This window comes from Leopardus geoffroyi, chromosome E3 (assembly GCF_018350155.1).
Source record: "Leopardus geoffroyi isolate Oge1 chromosome E3, O.geoffroyi_Oge1_pat1.0, whole genome shotgun sequence".
In the NCBI taxonomy this organism is placed as follows: Eukaryota; Metazoa; Chordata; class Mammalia; order Carnivora; family Felidae; genus Leopardus; species Leopardus geoffroyi.
Window position 1 is genome coordinate 39,790,712 of NC_059340.1, and position 17,375 is coordinate 39,808,086.

The window sequence follows — 17,375 nt, forward strand, 5'->3', positions numbered from 1 at the left end:
TAGAACCTAGCACCAAATAAGGCAAGTGCCCACTGCTCAGCCTCTAACATATCTGGGAGCATCGCCTGCTCCCTGCCACCAGGGTGAGCTCAGGGAGACCCGCCCTGCCCCTGGATCACTGGTGCAGCCGGCTGGCGCTGGCATGATGCAGGAGCTGGTCAGTCACCTGTTAGGTCTATGATGTCCCTGCTGCCACAGGCATGTGGCCAGAGACCCAGCCCCTTGGTACACCGAGAGGCGGCTGCTGTCCCAGGCCTTTCCTGAGCCCTGCCTTACAGTGTTGGCTCTTCCCAGACTGTTCGCTCAGCCTGGAACACAGCTGGGGCCAGAGGCTGTTTTTGTCACTTTGGGCCAGGACACACTTTCTGCAGTGGGCTCTGTGGCGGAGGCAAAAGGGATGGTTGCCAAGCCACACGAGATGGTGACCTGGGACATTTGCCTTTGACCTCCTATTCCAAGAACCTCACCCATTCAAAAGGGGGAAGGTGCGGCCCACCCCAGCACGCAAACGGGGACAAAATCAATCCCAGGGCTGGGGCTACGCCAACCCTGGATGTCTGATTGCCACATCGCGGCTGCCCTCGTGACCTGCAGGGCTCCCCAAAGCCCACTTGCCTCAAAGCGGCACTATCAGCCCCTGCTCCCAGCGTGGGGGCACTGCTGCCGGGCCTGGGGGACATGGACGGCCGCGGGATGACACTGACGGGCAAATAGTTGCAGGGCTCCAGACGCTGGTGATCCCCGAGCTGCCCACCAGCACCAGGCAGGGTCACCCACAGCGGTGCAACCCAGGGGGCACGTGGGATCCCCGGGCCCACCTGGGAGTCGGATGAGGAGAAGGGGATGTTCAGAAAAGGCCCCAAAGGAAGCCGAGCCTTGATTACCCCGAGGGCTCAAAGAAATAGGGCTGCAGGCTGGGCAAGGAGCGGTGGCCAGGGTCACCTCTGGGCCCCTCGGCCACTGCTTCCTACACTCAGAGCCAGGCAACCCGGAGTCCTCTTGAAGGCCGAGGAGAAACAGCTCGCAGTGTGCTCAGGCCCAGCACCATGGCCTTGGCCTCTGCTTCACTGGCCCAACTCTAAAGGGGCAGAAGGGAGCCCGTGGGCCATCCTCACACAGCCGGCCCAGCCTCCAAATGCCCTGCACGGCCCACCCGAGGCCCCTCCCACATCCAAGTCCTCCCAGCCCCAGCTCCTACTTGTCCCCACGATCAATTCTCCCACTTAAAATCCCAGAAAGCACTGGGGCGCCTGGGTGGCTCAGTCGGTTAAGGGTCCGACTCGATTTCGGCTCAGCTCAGTTTCACAATTTGCTGGGATCGACCACCCAGTCGGGCCTTTCACTGACAGGGCAGAACCTGCTTAGGATTCTCTCTCTCTGCCCCTCCCCTCCTTCAAAATAAAATTTAAAAATCCCAAGAATACCCTTCTCCTCTGTCCCCCGACATGTAAACTTCTGGAGCCCTCCACACTCACCGTCCCCAAGCCCGTTCCTGTCCGCTTTCCAACCTACGACCCAGGACTCTCCCCTCCCGCCCTTCATTTCCAACCAGCACAACTGCGTGTGGGGCTGCAGGCCTCAGACACGACTGTCCAACAGAGAGGGGCCCTGTCACCTTCACTGGGGCCCCCCAAGGCTGGGATCAGCTAGAATCCAGCCGCTCTCCTCCCCACCCCACCCAGAGAGCCACCGAGGGGACGGCGCTCTGCCTTGAAGCAAAACTCAGACACGAGACAAGTCCCTGCGGGGCGAACGTTTATCCAGCTGCCTCCACCTGGCAGGCCTCCACCTGGGGCAGGGCTCCCACTCGCTCCCCGGAGACCAGCTCCTCGACGGCTCAGCCCTGACAGTGTCCAGCTAAGGCTGGTCGTCCCTTCCAGCCGTGGTCCTCAGTCACTGCCTGGCTTCCTCCGCCTGCCACACCAACTCGCCCGAGATGTAGGTGGCCCGCACGTGGAGGGAGTCATCGAGCACCACGAAGTCTGGGTCAGAGGCGGCCGGTGAGACACAGGCAGGGGTGGGTCCACCACCACCCCACACCCATCCAGAAGCTGGTGGGGAAACTGAAGCCTGGGACACGATCTGGGCACGGCCACCCCACCCCATCAGAGGCTGACCAAGGCCCTGGAACCCATGTTCCTGGAAGCAGGGCACACGGGACAAAGACCCCAGCTGCCCCTCACCTGACCCGACGGGAAGAGGAACCTGGGCTGAGGTTGGTGGCCAGGTAAGGCCACCTGGGCGCAGGGAAGATCCCACCTGCCCTGGCACTGTCCCGAGTCCCCGAGCCCTCCCGAGTCTTCACCGGCCCGGGTGCCCACGTTGGGCCCTGACCTGCATCAGCCCCGAAGTCCAGGGTCCCCTTGTGTTTCTCCAGCCCCAGCAGCTGCGCGGGGTGCAGGGATGCAGCCTCCAGGGCCAGCTCCACACTGCAGCCTGCTCAGGGGACACAACCGGGCAGTCACCCCCCATCCCCAGCTGGTTCCATGGGCAGCCTCTCCCCCAGCCTCAAAGCTCCAAGTCCCAGAGAAATCCCAGGTCTCTGCAGCAGGCTGACAAAGCCCTGCCTTCCCCCTCATCTGAGGACACTGCCAGGTACCCTTTTCCTGGTCACTCACCCATGCCAGCTCTGCAGGGCTCCCCGCCTCACTGACAAATGCCCTGGACCCAAATGGCCGCAGGCCGCTCCTCCTTCCGGGTCCCGGGAAGAGCCCCCCAAAAAGAAGCAGTGGCCTGGGCATCAACAAGGCCACCTGGTCTTGGCTTTCCGTCTCTGCTCCCTCTCAAGAAGCCACACGACCAAATCCTTTTTCTTCTGTTCCCTACCTCACCACCCCTCCCCCCAACAGCCAGCCTACGGCCATTTCCTGCCTCCTGGCCTGTCTCCCTGCTGCTCTAAACAGCATGTTGAACCCGGGCACCCCCAGGTGACACCCCAGCCCCGGGCACTGCCAAGAATCCCGCAGGGCCCGGCCAACCACAGCCTCTGCCAAATACCCCTCCCTGCCCCCCCCCCGGACACGCCTACCCCCTCAACAAGCCTGAAGCGCTGCTCCGACTGCCCCCCTCCCCTCCCTAAAGCTCCGTACCCACGGAGTCCTGCGAATCCACAGGCCCCCGGCCGAGGGCCTTCCCGTGGGTACGGTGAGCACCCTTTTCTCGGTGCCGTGGCCTCACTGCCTATCACCCTGGGTCCCAGCCACATGCTTGCTCCTTGCTCTCCGAACCTGCCCCTGAGCTGCTGCAGGGGGCCTCAGCCATGTTCCTGGTGCTCCACTCCTAGGAATCCCATCCCACAGGGGGGTCGCTGCAAGAGCCCAGGGGTCTCCGTGCTTCCCTCCAACCTCCCCGCCCCCAGACACATATGTGCACATGCGCGCGCACGCGCACACACACCTGCTCCCTCCAGCCTCACCAACCTGTAGCCTGCAGGAAATGCCGGACGCAGACGTCCATCGGTGCTATGCTGCCGCTCAGTGTCTTGGTGCCTTGAGAGTGAGAGAGCAGGTTCTGGGGGGACCAGGGGCTACTGGGCACATGGAGGGTGGGACGCCCACAGGCCGGCGGGGAACGCTCAGATGTCTGCGTCCCACAAGAGAGGCCAAAGGGCCGTTGTCGAGGAGTCAGCGGGACGAGAGGGTCACTCACCGGCCACATAGGCTGTCAGCCCGTCTACCTCCACCTCCTGCTGCCCCAGCGTGTGACGCCCATTGCCCAAACCCAGGGCGGGAACGGCGTCAGTGACCAACACCAGCCCTGCGGAAGGAAGGGGACTCAGGAGCTGCCCGGCCGAGTCCTCCCACCGGGCCCCGCCCCGCCCTGCCGCTCACCCTGGGGATGGGCCCGGTGGGCGATGCGCAGCGCGGCCGGGTTGGTGTGCGTGCCATCCGCGATCATCCCGTAGAAGATGTGGCGGCCGGGAGGCAGCCGGTCACTGGTCAGGAGTCCCACGATACCGGGGTCACGGTGGTGGAACTGGACAGAGATAGGAGGGCAGCTGAGCGACGGCAGGAGCCCTTGCGCCTACCCGCCCAGGGAGTTGCGGGGGGAGGGGGGGGCACGGGGCACTCACAGGCAGCATGGCATTGAAGAGGTGGGTGATGAAGGTGGCCCCACTCTGCACGGCTTCCTCCGCGGCCTGCAGGTCGGCCACCGAATGTCCTGCATAGGGGACCTGGACTCAAAGTGTGCACCCAGCCCAGGACCCCACGTGGGCCCAACCCTGGAGGTGGCAGTCCTCACCTAGGGACACACAGATGCCACGGGCTGTCAGCGCCTGGATCACCTCATGGCTTCGGCCCAGCTCGGGGGCCAGCGTCACAATGCGGACGTTGTCCAGGGGCCCGTAGGTGGCCAGCACATCGTGGAAGGCGTTGGCCTCGAAGGAGCGCAGGTGGGCTTCGGGGTGTGCACCTCGCTTCTCCCGGCTGATGAATGGGCCCTCCAGGTGCACCCCTGGGAGAAGAGGAGTGGACAGCTCCAGCGGGCCTCTGGCCCTGCAGCCCCCACCCTGGCCCGTCACCTGCCCGACCTCCCTCCCCAGTTGGGCCTCTGGAGGGGGAAGGGCTGCCAACAGGTCCCCAAGGAGCCTCCCGGGGTGGGGGCAGGGAGAGGGGTCAGCCACTCACCGAGGACCCCTGCCCCATGGGGACCACCACTCTTCACAGGGATCTGAGGAAGGACCTGGGGGGAACCAGCTGTTAAAGCCCTGCCCCCTACGGCCCAATGCCCAGAGATCACAGCCCAGCCGAGGTCAGAGGTCAGAGGTCAGAGCCCAGCCCCCTGATGGCCTTCCGTCAGATAGCAGAAGGTAGTCGAAGGCCCCCAACCAGAGTCAGGGAAGGCACAGCGCTAAGAACCATCAGGACGCGGAGGAACACGCAGGGGCGGAAGGCCAGCTGCCAGCAAGGAACAGGAAGGGACTAAAGGGACCTGACCTGGCCCCGCAACGTGGCCAAAGGGTCTGGACCCAGCCAGACAGGGGAGCGGGCCCGGCCTCCTGAGCTGCAGGACCGCACACACGGCCAGGGTCAAGAGGAGGCGTGCAGTCCAGGCAGCGCGAGCACAGAAGCGGGGGTTCGGGGGCCAGAGAGGTCGGTGCACACGGGGCTGGGGGCTCAGGCGTCAAGGGCACAGCCGCACGGTGCCTGAGCCGAACACAGGTACTCACATGACCCGTCTTGGAGGCGGGGCGAGCTGCCAGAGAAACCTGCCGCCCGCCGAAGGGCCCTGGGGCACCCCCACCCCAAACCAGATACAGCGATGTGTAAAGAGGCTGAAACCCTGGGAGCCTGATGGGCCGACACTGGGCAGGTGTGGGCAGGGGCACGTGGTGGAGACACCAAGGAAACAGGCAGCGCCTTGAGAAGCGGGGTCAGGGGCGGGGGGAACCACAGACACCATTAAAGAGCAGCTGGGCCCGTGAATGTGCCCTGCAAGCAAACCGGAAGGGCTCCAGGCGAGAGGTGGGTGGAGGCACACCCCCTGCGATTAGGTTAACACTCTCAGCACGGAGCCAGTGAGGCTGTCCCCTCGGCCCAGGGACCTCAACTAAGGGCGCCCCCAGGAGCCCACCCCAGTCTCGGGGCTCCCAGCAGCCTGCTGGCGCCTGATCTCAAACACAGCCGACGGCCAAGGCTCAGTGGCAGCTCGGGGAAACCTTGGGGAGACAGAGGACGAACAGGGCAGGGCCGGCAGGGACGGGAAGACACGTGAGGAGAGGTCCTGCACCCGTGAAACAAGAAGACAGGGTCAGAAAAACACACTGAGAGAGAAAGTGAGCTCTTCCAATTAAAAGTATGTGAGGGACGCCCGGGTGGCTCGGTCGGTTAAGCATCCAATTCTTGATTTCGGTTCAGGTCGTGATCTCCCAGGTCATGAGATCAAGCCCCACACGGGGCTCTGCACTCACAGGGCAGGATTCTCTCTCTGCCTCTCCCTTGCTCACACTTGCTCTCTCTCTCTCTCAAAATAAGTAAACAGATACTTAAATAAGAAATAAAATAAAAAAATACGATACAACTTGAGCAATAAAAAAAAAAAAAAAAAAAAAAAAAACCCAAGCCAAGAACCAGAACATAGAAACACAGGAAACATTCAGGAAGGGGAGTCGCAGAAAGAACCAGAGACGCCATCCAGGAGGCCCAACCATGGAATAACGACTCCCAGGAAAGACGACAGAGAAACGAGGGAGAAAAATCACGCACGCGCTGTGACCAAGGAAAGCAAACAAAACCAAAAACCAAACTTCAGACCGACAGGGTGTGCCAATGGCCAGCACAATAGATAAATTCCCCACAGGCCCCACACGTGTCACCCTCAGACTTCAGAACCCAAGGCCAAAGGGAAGATTCCACGAGCTTCCAGAGGGAAGAAATAAGTCATGCACAAAGTATCAGAGGTCAGGTGGCTTCCGACTTCTCACCAGCAACCCTGGAAATGAAAAAACAATACAGCAACGCCTTTAAGAATTCTAGGGGAAAGTCACTTCTAACCTACACCCAATCAAGAGAATAAAAACCTCGTTAGACCTTCGAGATCTTGAAAACTTTGCTCTCTGCGCCCCCGTCTCTAGCAGAAGCTGGTGGATATGCTCCAAAACAACGGCAAAAACCAGCAAAGACAAAGGCACGGGAGAGGGGATAGAGGCCCAGCAGAAAGACGCCAGGGGACCCCCCCAGGTGACGGGAAGGAGCTCCCAGGACAGCTCGGTCCAGGGAGGCCGGCAGCCAGGGCCGCGGAACAGGTCCCTAAAGCTGCCGAGGGAAAACGACGTTGATAGAGCGCTGGGCGCACCCACACGTCCCGCAAGAAGAGTGAGAAACGGGCAGAGGCGGGGAGTGGAGTCGCCAGCTGAGAGAACAAACGAGGAGTCCCAAAGACACAGGGCAGACGGGTAAGAAAACGGGTCAGCACCGAGTCCTTCGCCCAGTGCTGCCGGCGGGTCTCCCCAAGCCGGCAGGCTGCTACCCGGGGAGGGCGGGGGGCCGGAAACCCACGAAGAGGAGTCTAGCCTCAGCTCCGCTGGTGGAAGCAGACAGCCCTGTTCACTGCCCTAAACCGGCCTGGAGCTTAGACAGGCGAGAGCAAATTCCAAGGACCAGCTGAGCTGAAGGTGACCGTCTCCAGGTGGGAGCTGGTGGGGGCAAAGGGCTGCTGTTTCTCCTAACAAGCCAGGAGACTCGTGTAAGTTCGCTAAAAATTAAAAGCAAAACAAACCAAAAGGGGCGCCTGGATGGCGCAGTCAGTTAAGCGTCCAACTTCAGCTCAAGTCATGGTCTTACAGCTTGTGAGTTCGAGCCCCACATCGGCCACTGTGCTGAGGATGTGAACCCTGCTTGGAACTCTCCCCCACCCCCCCCCCACCCCCACCGATCCTCCCCTGCTCTCTCTTTCAAAATAAATAAATAAACTTAAAAAAAAAAGGTAACGGCTGAGTTTTTCGGGAATAGATTTTTTGCTCGCGAACACACCCTCTCGACCCTCGCCCTCAGCCCATCTATGAAGGACAGGGCCACGTTCCACCAGGCGACCCCGTCGTGCCCAGTGTCAGGTCCCGTCCTAAAGCTCTCTCCAAGTCTTCCAAGAGAGCTCGGTGCCAGACACGGGGCTACGGTCAGACGGCCGGGGAGGGGATACCCCAGCCCACGGGGCAGATGAACTTGTGGGTGAATCTCCGGATCCCGTCTTCCCGGGGAGCCCGCCTTGTGACACGTTCTACGGGGTTCTGCACGCGGTCCGCACTGGGACTCCCGCACGGGGAGAGGGGCCCCTCTCGATGCCGTGCCCGCCACTGGCTGTTGTCCCCACCCAGTCTCACAGGTGCCACCCTCACGCGGATGCCTCCAGGAAGGTACGCGGCCCAAGTCCAGGTCTCATGTTCTGAGCCCGAGGTGAGGTCTGAACCCGACGCACGGGGTTCACTTCGTACTTCGAAACCAAACTGAGTTTTACGAGGGAGAGACAGAGAGCGCTAAGTAGGGAGAAGGCAATGAACGACAGCATGGACGGCAAGAGAATGGGAAAGGTCAAAGTGCAGAGGGCATGGTGAAAGCCTGGCTGCCGCCTGAGGAGGCAGCAGGTCTTGGCTAAGCACACGATGGACCAGAAGCCGAGAACACTCCAGCCAGAGCTTCCTCCTGGGAGGGTATGAAAGGGTAAGACTGAAAGAGGCCCCCAAAAAGAGCAGGCGGTCTCAATGGGCCAGAACACGATGATAAGGGATCCGGGTAACTTCTGACAGAGCAGCAATCCAGTTCTGCCCAGTGTGAGCCAGCCCTGGAAGAAGGTGGGTGGACGGGAATCGGGGAGATGCCTAAGCGAACGGCCCCGTGGCGTCTGAGATGACACTGGATTAAATTTCCACATTCACGGCCTCCGAGATTTTACTTTCTGCTGTCCAACGCCTTCATCCTGCGAGTGTTTGTGGAGACTGACAAGTAGCAGCAGGAAGCCATAAACCAGAGGGGTGCCTGGGGCGCTCGGTGGGTTAGGCATCCGGCTCTTGCTTTCGGATCTCACGGCTTGTGAGGTTGAGCCCCACGTTGGGCTCTGTGCTGATAGCACGGAGCCTGCTTGGGATTCTCTCTCTCTCCCTGCTCCTCCCCGGCTTGTGCACCCACGTTCTCCCTAAATAAGTAAATAAACATTAAAGGAAGAAAAGAAAACATAAGCCAGAAATTCTAGTGACCAGAAACTCCCTGTCCTAAAAAAAGAGGTCTCGCAACCTGTATCACGATGGTCAAATGTGCTGTCGAAGCCACGGGCACAGCAGAGTCACAGCTCCAAAGAGCAGGCAACAGAGACGACAAGATAAAACAGGGCAGAAGGCCTGGGAACAGGAGAGAGAATGGCCCAGAATGGCTGGACCATACGTGGGGAGAGGGCCGAGGCTGGGGCGGCTAGGGAGGGACTGCTCAGAAGGGTAAAAAGGGGTTGAGGACGCCTGGGTGTCTCAGTCAGTTAAGCGTCCGACTTCGGCTCAGGTCACGATCTCACGGTTCGTGGGTTTGAGTGGTTAGAGCCCCGCGTCGGGCTCTGTGCTGACAAGTGCTAACAAGTGCTTCGGATTCTGTGTCTCCCTCTCTCTCCGCCCCCTTCCTGCTCACGCTCTGCCTCTCTCTCTCTCAAAAATAAATAAACATTTAAAAAAAAAAAAAGGATAAAAGGTACGGGCTGAGTGATGTGCTATGCCCTGTCCCCTGGGAAGGCTGCTGCGGCAGGACTCGGAGCAGGGCCGGCAGTTGGGAGACTAGGCAACAGTCAGGAAGCCTCAATGGTAGGTCCCGGGAAGGGGGAGGACAGTTAGGCGGGCGCGTGCCCAGATTCCAGGCAAGAGAAATCAGGGATTGATGACCAGGAGAAAAAACACAGAACCAGATGGCTTGAAGCAGGAAGATGAGCTTACTTTTTAACCTCTGACTTTGTGATAGGAGGCCTGGGGGAAATTTCCAGAAAGATGTCCACACATGACAGCGTACCGAGTGTTTAAGAGGTTCCGCACACAGCGCTGCCTGCCCCACAACCCCAGGAGACGGACGTGGTGCTCGTTCCCAACTTGGATTTGAGAAAATGGAGGCTCAGAAAAAAGTAAGGATGGCCTCGTGTCCCCCAGATGACAGATGAACTTAGGGGGCCAGGACCCAATCCCAAGCCCACACTCAAACTCCCGCAACACCCAACTCCAACTGTGCGTCCACACACCCAGGAGGGACCTCCCCACCCATGACCGGCCACATGACCCATAATTGCAAAAAAAGCCCTGTACTGGAGAAAACAACAACGCTGGGGGGGGGGGGTTGGTTAAAGGGTAACTACTGCCCTTCCCCAACTCGACTCAGGTAAGGAGACGTCCACGCTCATCAAGCGGTAAAGAGGCATGATGAACACCACCTGCTTTCTGGCGGTTACCATATAAAGTCACCGCCCCCAAAGAAACCCAACAAGATGGTGGGGTGAAGAATAAAACCGGAGAGCCCGCCTGGGTGAAAATGTCTATAGGGCCATGCAGCGAAGAGAGGAAGTGGAAGGGTGTGTGGCGGCCACAAGAGCGGCAGCGGGGACGGAAGGGGGCGGCAGGGGCAGACAACGAGCTTCTTTCTGGAAAGCACATTCAGTGGAGTCACACAGCACAGACAAGTTAGGGGGGATGAACCTGAGGAGATGGTACAAATGTGGCAATCCAGAAAGTCCCAGGGATTGGTTTCTGGAGCCAGGAGGTGGCCAGGGTGTGAGACGCAGAGGACTTCTAGCCCCGAAGACACCGCAACAATAAACACGAAGGCCTGTGGGAAGGGCTGCAGAGGCAGTGACCCCCTGCAGGCGGGGGAACACCAAAGGAGAGCCTAGGGGCAGGACCCCGGACCCCAGGCCCCAGGGGGTGGGGGAGGCTAAAGGGTGAGGCCAGACCCAAGTGCCAAGGGGTTTGTGGCAGGAAAAGTTTGAAAATTAAAGGGGTGCTACTGTTGAAGCCCCCTTCCCTTGAGACCGGAAGCCTGACCTCACCTTGTGATAAACCTCCGGTGGTGAGGTGACCAAAGTGGGGCAGAAGGAGGTGACTCCATGCGACAATATCCTCTGGGCCACCAGGGCGACCCCCGAACCCACGTCCTCCGTGGCCTGAGAGAAGTCAACGCCAAATCCACCTACGGTCACAAAGAGGAAGGTTGCACGGTGCCCGGACCACCTTCTCCGGGTCCCTGTCCCCTAAGCCCTAGACCGCACCGTTGATCTGCACATCGATGAAACCAGGCGCCAGGATGCAGCCCCCGCAGTCCCGCTGCTCATCCGCCATTCGCCGCTCCTCGAAGAACAGCTTCTCCGGGTCCAGAATGCGGCCTCCGCGCACCCACAGATCCTCCCTGCGGGCAGAGCCGGACGGAAGCTAGGATGGCCGGTCCCTGGGCCCACCAGAGCAGTGCCTGAGCCCGCATCCCGACCCCGCACCCGGCTCGGCTCCGGGCCCCACTCCAGCACCGCGCGACCCCGCACCCCGCGCCCCCACTTCAGCAGCTCCCGCACCCTGTGCCCCACCCGGCCCCGGGCCCCACTCCAGCAGCTCCCGATCCCCCGGCCCCGCGTCCCACCCGGCCCGGACGCCCACTCCAGCACCTCGAACCCCGCGCCCCGCCGGCCCCGGGCCCCACTCCGGCAGTGCCCGGCCCCGCATCCCGCGCCCCACTCCAGCACCTCCCGACCCCGCATCCCGCGTCCCACTCCACAACTGCCCGGCCCCGCACCCCGCCGGCCCCGCACCCGGTCCAGCAGCTCCCGCACCCCGCGCCCCACCCGGCCCCCGGGCCCCAATCCAGCAGCTCCCGACTCCGCATCCCGCGCCCCACCAGCCCTGGGCCCCACTCCAGCAGTGCCCGGCCTCGAGTCCTGCGCCCCATCCCAGCAGCTCCCGATCCCGTGCCCCACCGGCCCCACGCTCCACTCCAGCAGTGCCCGGCTTCGCGCCCTGCGCCCCACTCCAGCAGTGCCCGGCCCGCACCCCGCCGGCTCCGCACCCCATCTAGCAGCTCCCGTCCCCACACCCCACCCGGCCCCGGGCCCCAATCCAGCAGCTGCCGGCTCCGCACCCCGCGCCCCGCCCGGCTCCCGGGCCCACCCCCGCAGCGCCTGACCCCGCACCCCACCTGAGCAGCGCCCGCCCTCGCAGGATGCGGCAGTTGGTGAACTGGAGCACCGGGGCCCGCCCCTCGCCCTGTGCGTCGCGCATCGTGAGCCACCGGAGCCCCACCGAGCGGGCGCCGCCCGGAGTCCCGCAGCCGAAGCCCGCTCTCCCGCTCTCCGCGCACTCGGCCGACTGCGGGCCGCCGGGCTCCGGCCGCACCCACGTGACCCTCAGCTGACTGAGGCGTGCCACGTGACCGGCCGGTCCACGTGATCAGGGCGCCCACGTGACCGGCACGCCCCTGGGCCGGCAGGGCCGCCGCGGCCGTCCCCCGCCCCGCCCCCGCCGGGCCCGGGCCCACACAAGCGGTCCACACAGGCGTCCAGTCACAACCGAGAACTTTATTGGACACGGCTCGGCTCCAGGACCTCGCAGGCCCAGCACACTGGCCCGCGGCCCCCGACAGCCAGGGCTGGAGGAAGGTGGTTCGATCCAAAGAGTCTCGGAGCAAACGGCAACCCCACAACGCAACACTCGACCTAAGATTACTATATAGTTGGGGACGGAGGGCTGCTCCACAGACGTATGAACAGATCAAATCTTTATAAATAAGAAACATCCAGTGAAGAGAAAATGACAACTCTAATTCACCCTTCTACAGAGCGCTCTAGGGCAGATGAGTGGGGGCGGCCGGAGGCCCGGATGGGTAAGGAGTGGGCCCGGATGTCCACGGCACGGGGCGGGGCGGGGGCGAGGCCGGGGTAGCAGACAACGGGCACTAGGACACTGCGCATTTACAAGACCGACTACTGGGGGGGCGGCGGCCCCGTGCGTGTGTGTCAGGCTGTTCATTTCGGAATGAGGGGTGGTCTTTACATCGTGTTCTGTGGCTGGTGCGCTCGAAGAGGGGCTACTTTGTGGAGAGGATAAGGGCAACGATGAGACCGTAGAGGCCGAGCACCTCGGCGAAGATGAGGATCAGGATCATGCCCACGAATAGCCGGGGCTGCTGGGCAGTGCCACGCACACCAGCGTCCCCCACGATGCCAATGGCAAAGCCAGCTGCCAGCCCGCTGAGGCCCACGCTCAGGCCAGCACCCAGTTGGAGGAAACTCCTGGGGGAGAGAAGACACCGGACAGACGTCAGCCACCTGCCAGGGGAAGCAAGTCACCAGCCCTACGCCCCCTCCCCAGCCCTCCCAGCCCCTTGCAGTGGCCTCACCCGAGGCAGGACATGACCTATGGGGAGGGGCCCGGCACTCACCTGTAGAGAGTGATGCCATCATTCAGGGAATTAGCGATGAGGACGGCCACCACCAGCCCGTAGATGGCGATGATACCAGCCATGACCACTGGGATGATGGACTTCATGATCAGTTCTGGCCGCATGACAGACATGGCCGCGATGCCGGTGCCACTCTTGGCTGTACCATAGGCGGCACCCAGGGCTGTGGGGAGGGGGCAGGAAAGGCAAGGTGAGCTCAGAGCACCTGGGGCCAGGACCCTGGGGGTAGTAGCTGTGGCACAGCCGAGAGACGCCGTAAGTTATCACCGACAAGGTGAGATGAAGCTGGCACCCAGCTCAGGGCAGGAGGTGGCCCTCGGGGGCAAGAGCTACAGCTGGGCACGCAGGGAGCTCAGGCAGCTGTCTCCTTCCTCCAACAGAGGCCCTTAGCGGCTGTCCCGCCTATCTGGGCTCCTGCTCCGCTGTCTAACCTTGGCCCCAACCTCCCAGAGACCCCAGTCTGCCCACGGCCTAAAAGGTGGAGCTCTGACAGGCCCAGCAGAGGAGCCCAGTCACATGGAGAGAAAGCTGAGGGCATCCTCAGGCACACAGCAGGACCAGGCTCTCAAGTCTGGAAAGAATCCTCTCTGCCATCACCCAGGTGGACCATGAGGCCTTGACAGACCTCCCAGAAGCACGCCTGCATGCACAGAGGCCTTGGGCTCACAGAAGCCTAGATTTCCAACCCCCAAGACCTCCAGCAACGAGGCGTGGGGGAACGGGAGGACGTCCGGTCTCCTCTGATGGTACTCCGCCTCGCTCTTGCCCGGGTGTGCTGCCTTCCTCCAATCTCCCTTCTCCTGGCCTCCACGCATGGAGTAACTTTTGCACAGAACAGAGCCACAGCGGGCCCAGGTGGCTCTTCTGACTCCTGCCCTCCAAGGTCTTGCTGCACTGCTTGAGCAAAGGATAACACGGCTCATGGGTTTCAGAAAAGATGTGGACACTCCTGACCATTCCTCTGCACGTTTTATTCACCTATTTGGGCCACAAAAAATGCTTCCTCTCTGTGCTCATCACTGAGCAGGGAGGAAGTCAGAGGAGCTCTGGCTTCCCGGGGCTCCAAGCCCGGTGAGGAAACACACATGGCCGCTCCAAGCACAGCAACACGTTCTAGAAGAGTGGGGAGGCCCGTGGGAGTGGGGGAAGGGCTCCATAGAGAAAGTGACGTTTGAGGAAGAGGCTTGAGTGAGCAAAAATGATTGCAGACAGCACGCACAAATGGAGACGTCCCCCAACGAGGCATCACACTGGGAGCTAGCAGAAGGAGAAAAGAAGTAGGGGTGGGAGCAGAGGGATTTCCACTCCAACACCACCACGCCTAGACGCTCGGCACCTTTAACCTGGGGCTCAGGGCTGGTCTTCACGAAGCTCTTCCGGGAACTCTCCTGGTTGCAGTGCATTCTGGGGGCTGCTACTGCAGGCCCCGCACCACATCGGGCTATCTCAAGTGCATGCAAGGAGCCAGTGCCATGGTTTGTCACTCAAGCGGGAGAGCACAGGCGATGAGTGTCACTGAGTAAGGCACCGATTACTGGGAAGTTAGCATCCCAGGTAGCAGGACACGGCCAGAGGTGGAAAGTGAGCGGGGCCCTTCTCCAGAAGGCAGCAGGCAGATCGTGTGGCTGAGGGTGGGGCCGCCACGACAGGAACAAAGGGAAGAAACAGGGCTGACCATCAGGATGGAAAAGCAGCCTGGCCTGGGCAGCAGCAGGTGTCCCGGAAAACCCTGGATGCCAGCTCTGGAGGCCAAGCCTCGCCAGGTCCCAGATTGAGCAGGGAACGGAAAGAGTGCAATCAGGAGGCAGTTCCAAGAACAAAGCACCAAACACAGGGTGCCTGCCAGCAGGGAGGAAGTCACAGATTACGGTAAAGGAGCAACCGACAAACTTGTGGAAGACTTGATGAAGAAAGAGTTGACAGGACTTCTGTCACAAGAAAAAAGGGGAAGCAGGAAGGAGATCGGGCCCCACAGGAGCAGGCAGCACCAATCCTCAGAGGCCTGGGGCAACAAAAAAGCCCTAGACCAGTGATACCCTGTTCTCAGTAACTTCCAGAGACCTGCTTTCTGATCAGGCTCCATCTGAAAGTATCAAGTTAAGTTCCAGAAAAGGAAGAGATGTACCTGATGACTAGAGCAGGCCAGGAGCTGGGTACAGAAAAAGGGCCCAAGGGACAAACTCAGGGCTTCGGGAACAAGCAATGATAGCCAGAATTCAAGGAATTCTGGGGTGGGAATGCCTTGTTTTGTTCACTGATGTTCCCCTGTGCCTGGCACACAGTAGGAGCTCACTCGACATTTGCTGAATGAACGAATGACAGCCGTAAATAACAACGCACACATGGCCAGGCACGGTAGAATCTCAAGAACTGTGGAGGCAAAGAGCAGAAAAGGGGTGGGGGGTTACAGCAGCCTGTCCATCCGGAAGTGCTGGAAAGCAGACAGCCCCTTAGGATGTGGAAAGAGCAGGGTTAGCTGGGAGAGAAGGGGAAGTCCAGACCACTTCTCCCACCACAAATGACCCCTTATGTGCACGTGATGGGAAGGGCAGGGTAGGGCTCACTCAGCAACTCATGACTGGCAGACAGGCCCAGGCAGAGGGCGGCCCTCAAGACAGCAGAGTCCCCAAGCCCCCACCTCACAAGTGTTTACAGACAGCACAGGCTGTTTGGAGTTCAAACCCGCCACATACTTGCACAGGGAGCCTCCCCAGCCCACCAGGTAGGGTGGGGCAGGGCGGGGTCATCCAAACCAAAAACCAGACCTACCTAAGGAGGCCCAGAGGAGACCAGGCCAGACCAGTCTACAGGCTTGCAGCAGACTAGGACTCACCGTCCTGGGTCCCACATTCTTGGGCCTGGCCCATGTGCCTTTCTCTCAGGTAGACCAGTTTTCACCGAATTCAACACCCATTACCGTCAAGACCTAACTTCAAAAGCAGGGTGCCATCAAGAACCTGGAAGGCCCCTTCTCTTTGCCTAGGGGAGCCCTCCCAATTTCGGACCTGGGAAAAGGGAAGTCATTCATTCATTCATTCATTCAGGCCTGAACCAGACGACTCCCTCCTAAGGACAAAGACCCAATATGACACTCTATGCCACTCTCTCATTCACCCAGAAGTAGACCCCCGACAAGCGTGCACACACATAGCACTGATGCTGGCCTGCTTCCCAAACACCCGTCCTTCGCCCTTAGCCTGTCCAGACCCCTGCCCCATTCCACACAATCCTAGCCCTGGGCTCCTGCCAGCTGTCAGGACCAACCCCTCTGCCCCATTTTCCCAAACAACCCACACAACCCACACATCCCACAGGGCTACGGGGAAACAGTGACAGGCCGTAACCGGAAGCACCTGCCTCTGGGTACAGACCCACCTGACCCCCGTCGGGGGCGGGCCGCCACAAGGGCGAGAGCTGTGTACCAAGGAGGGGAGCGCCAGGGCCTCATCCCCCGACACCCCCGCCGAACAGGGGGAGCTTCCCGAGGTATGATGTCACACCTGCCCGCAGGATGGCGGTGGGGGGTGCGGAGCAGGCGCAGGACCGCGCGCCCCCACCCCAGCCTCCCTCCCGCCTCTCCTAGGGCTAAGATGGCAGCGGCGCCGCCGCCCCACCCCCGCACCTACACTGACGGCGGCAGGGCTGCCGGCCCAGGATCCCCGGGAGACCCGTGAGACCCGCACCCCTGCCCAGCCCGCAGGCCCTGCGACTCGTAGCCCTCGGGGCCCCGACCCCCGCCCGCGGTCACGTGAGGCTCGGGACCCCCCCCCAACAGCTCGGAATTACGTCAGCGTGACGTCACACCAAGAACCCTAGGGCGACGCGGGCATAAGCTCCGCGAGTCCCGGCGCCCCCAGCCTCCCGAGTCCCTCCTGCCTCGGCGCTCACCGCTGAAGACCATGGCGGCCGAGGCGCCCATGACCGCGAAAAAGGAGGCGTACTCGGGGCCGCTCTTGGCCTCGGACATGTCTGCGGGTGGGGAGAGGGCGAGCTCAGCGGGCCAAGACGGGGGCGAGGACGGGCCGGGCACGGCAAGCGAGCGCAAGTAGAGCAGTCAGGCGGCTGCGAAGGCGACCCGGCCCGTCGGCGGCTGCGCTCTAAATACCAGCACCGCAGAACAAAATGGCGGCCGCAGCCGTGTCACATGACCCGGGCTCCGCCCCTTCGGGCTATACCACTTCGTGCAGGCGGGGGGCGCCACGGCTTGGTACGCCCTAGCGGCCCTCTGACTGCTCCTGCACCGTGCCGCCGCCCAAGCGACCCGGACTCAGGCGTTCCGCCCCACCTCGGCCTCCGCGGACGCGGAGCCGGGCGCTGGCAGCTTCTCGCACCCCTTGGCGTTGGGCCCGTCCGGCTCCCGGGAGGGGGCGGGGCGGTGGCCCTCGTATTAGCATATGGGGCGGGGCGTGGGGTGCCCCGCCTCCTCTGCGGCTGCGAGGCGCCAGCTGGTGCGGCGTTCCTTTACGTTGGCCGAGT

At 61.7% G+C, this 17,375-nt stretch overlaps 2 protein-coding genes across 4 annotated transcripts; both read right to left on the reverse strand.

Annotated features, from left to right (window-relative positions):
* Positions 1 to 1,738: 1,738 nt before the first annotated feature.
* On the reverse strand, positions 1,739 to 11,861 carry AMDHD2 (amidohydrolase domain containing 2). Of its 3 annotated transcripts, none has more exons than XM_045462334.1 (11): positions 11,637 to 11,861; positions 10,723 to 10,859; positions 10,504 to 10,643; positions 4,629 to 4,683; positions 4,243 to 4,455; positions 4,073 to 4,161; positions 3,831 to 3,975; positions 3,649 to 3,756; positions 3,420 to 3,488; positions 2,335 to 2,436; positions 1,739 to 1,982 (listed from the first exon to the last, which is right to left on the reverse strand). In XM_045462334.1, the coding sequence occupies exons 1-11, from the start codon at positions 11,717 to 11,719 to the stop codon at positions 1,894 to 1,896; spliced, it is 1,230 nt and encodes a 409-aa protein (XP_045318290.1). In that variant the 5' UTR covers positions 11,720 to 11,861; the 3' UTR covers positions 1,739 to 1,893. The 3 variants fall into 3 exon arrangements, with proteins under 3 accessions (XP_045318290.1, XP_045318292.1, XP_045318291.1); XM_045462336.1 differs by having other exon boundaries at positions 11,741 to 11,848; XM_045462335.1 differs by lacking the exon at positions 2,335 to 2,436 and having other exon boundaries at positions 11,637 to 11,847.
* A 134-nt stretch (positions 11,862 to 11,995) lies between these two features.
* Positions 11,996 to 17,038, reverse strand: ATP6V0C (ATPase H+ transporting V0 subunit c). Its single transcript, XM_045462353.1, has 3 exons — positions 16,788 to 17,038; positions 12,879 to 13,062; positions 11,996 to 12,729 (listed from the first exon to the last, which is right to left on the reverse strand). The coding sequence occupies exons 1-3, from the start codon at positions 16,864 to 16,866 to the stop codon at positions 12,525 to 12,527; spliced, it is 468 nt and encodes a 155-aa protein (XP_045318309.1). The 5' UTR covers positions 16,867 to 17,038; the 3' UTR covers positions 11,996 to 12,524.
* Between the last annotated feature and the right edge of the window lie 337 nt (positions 17,039 to 17,375).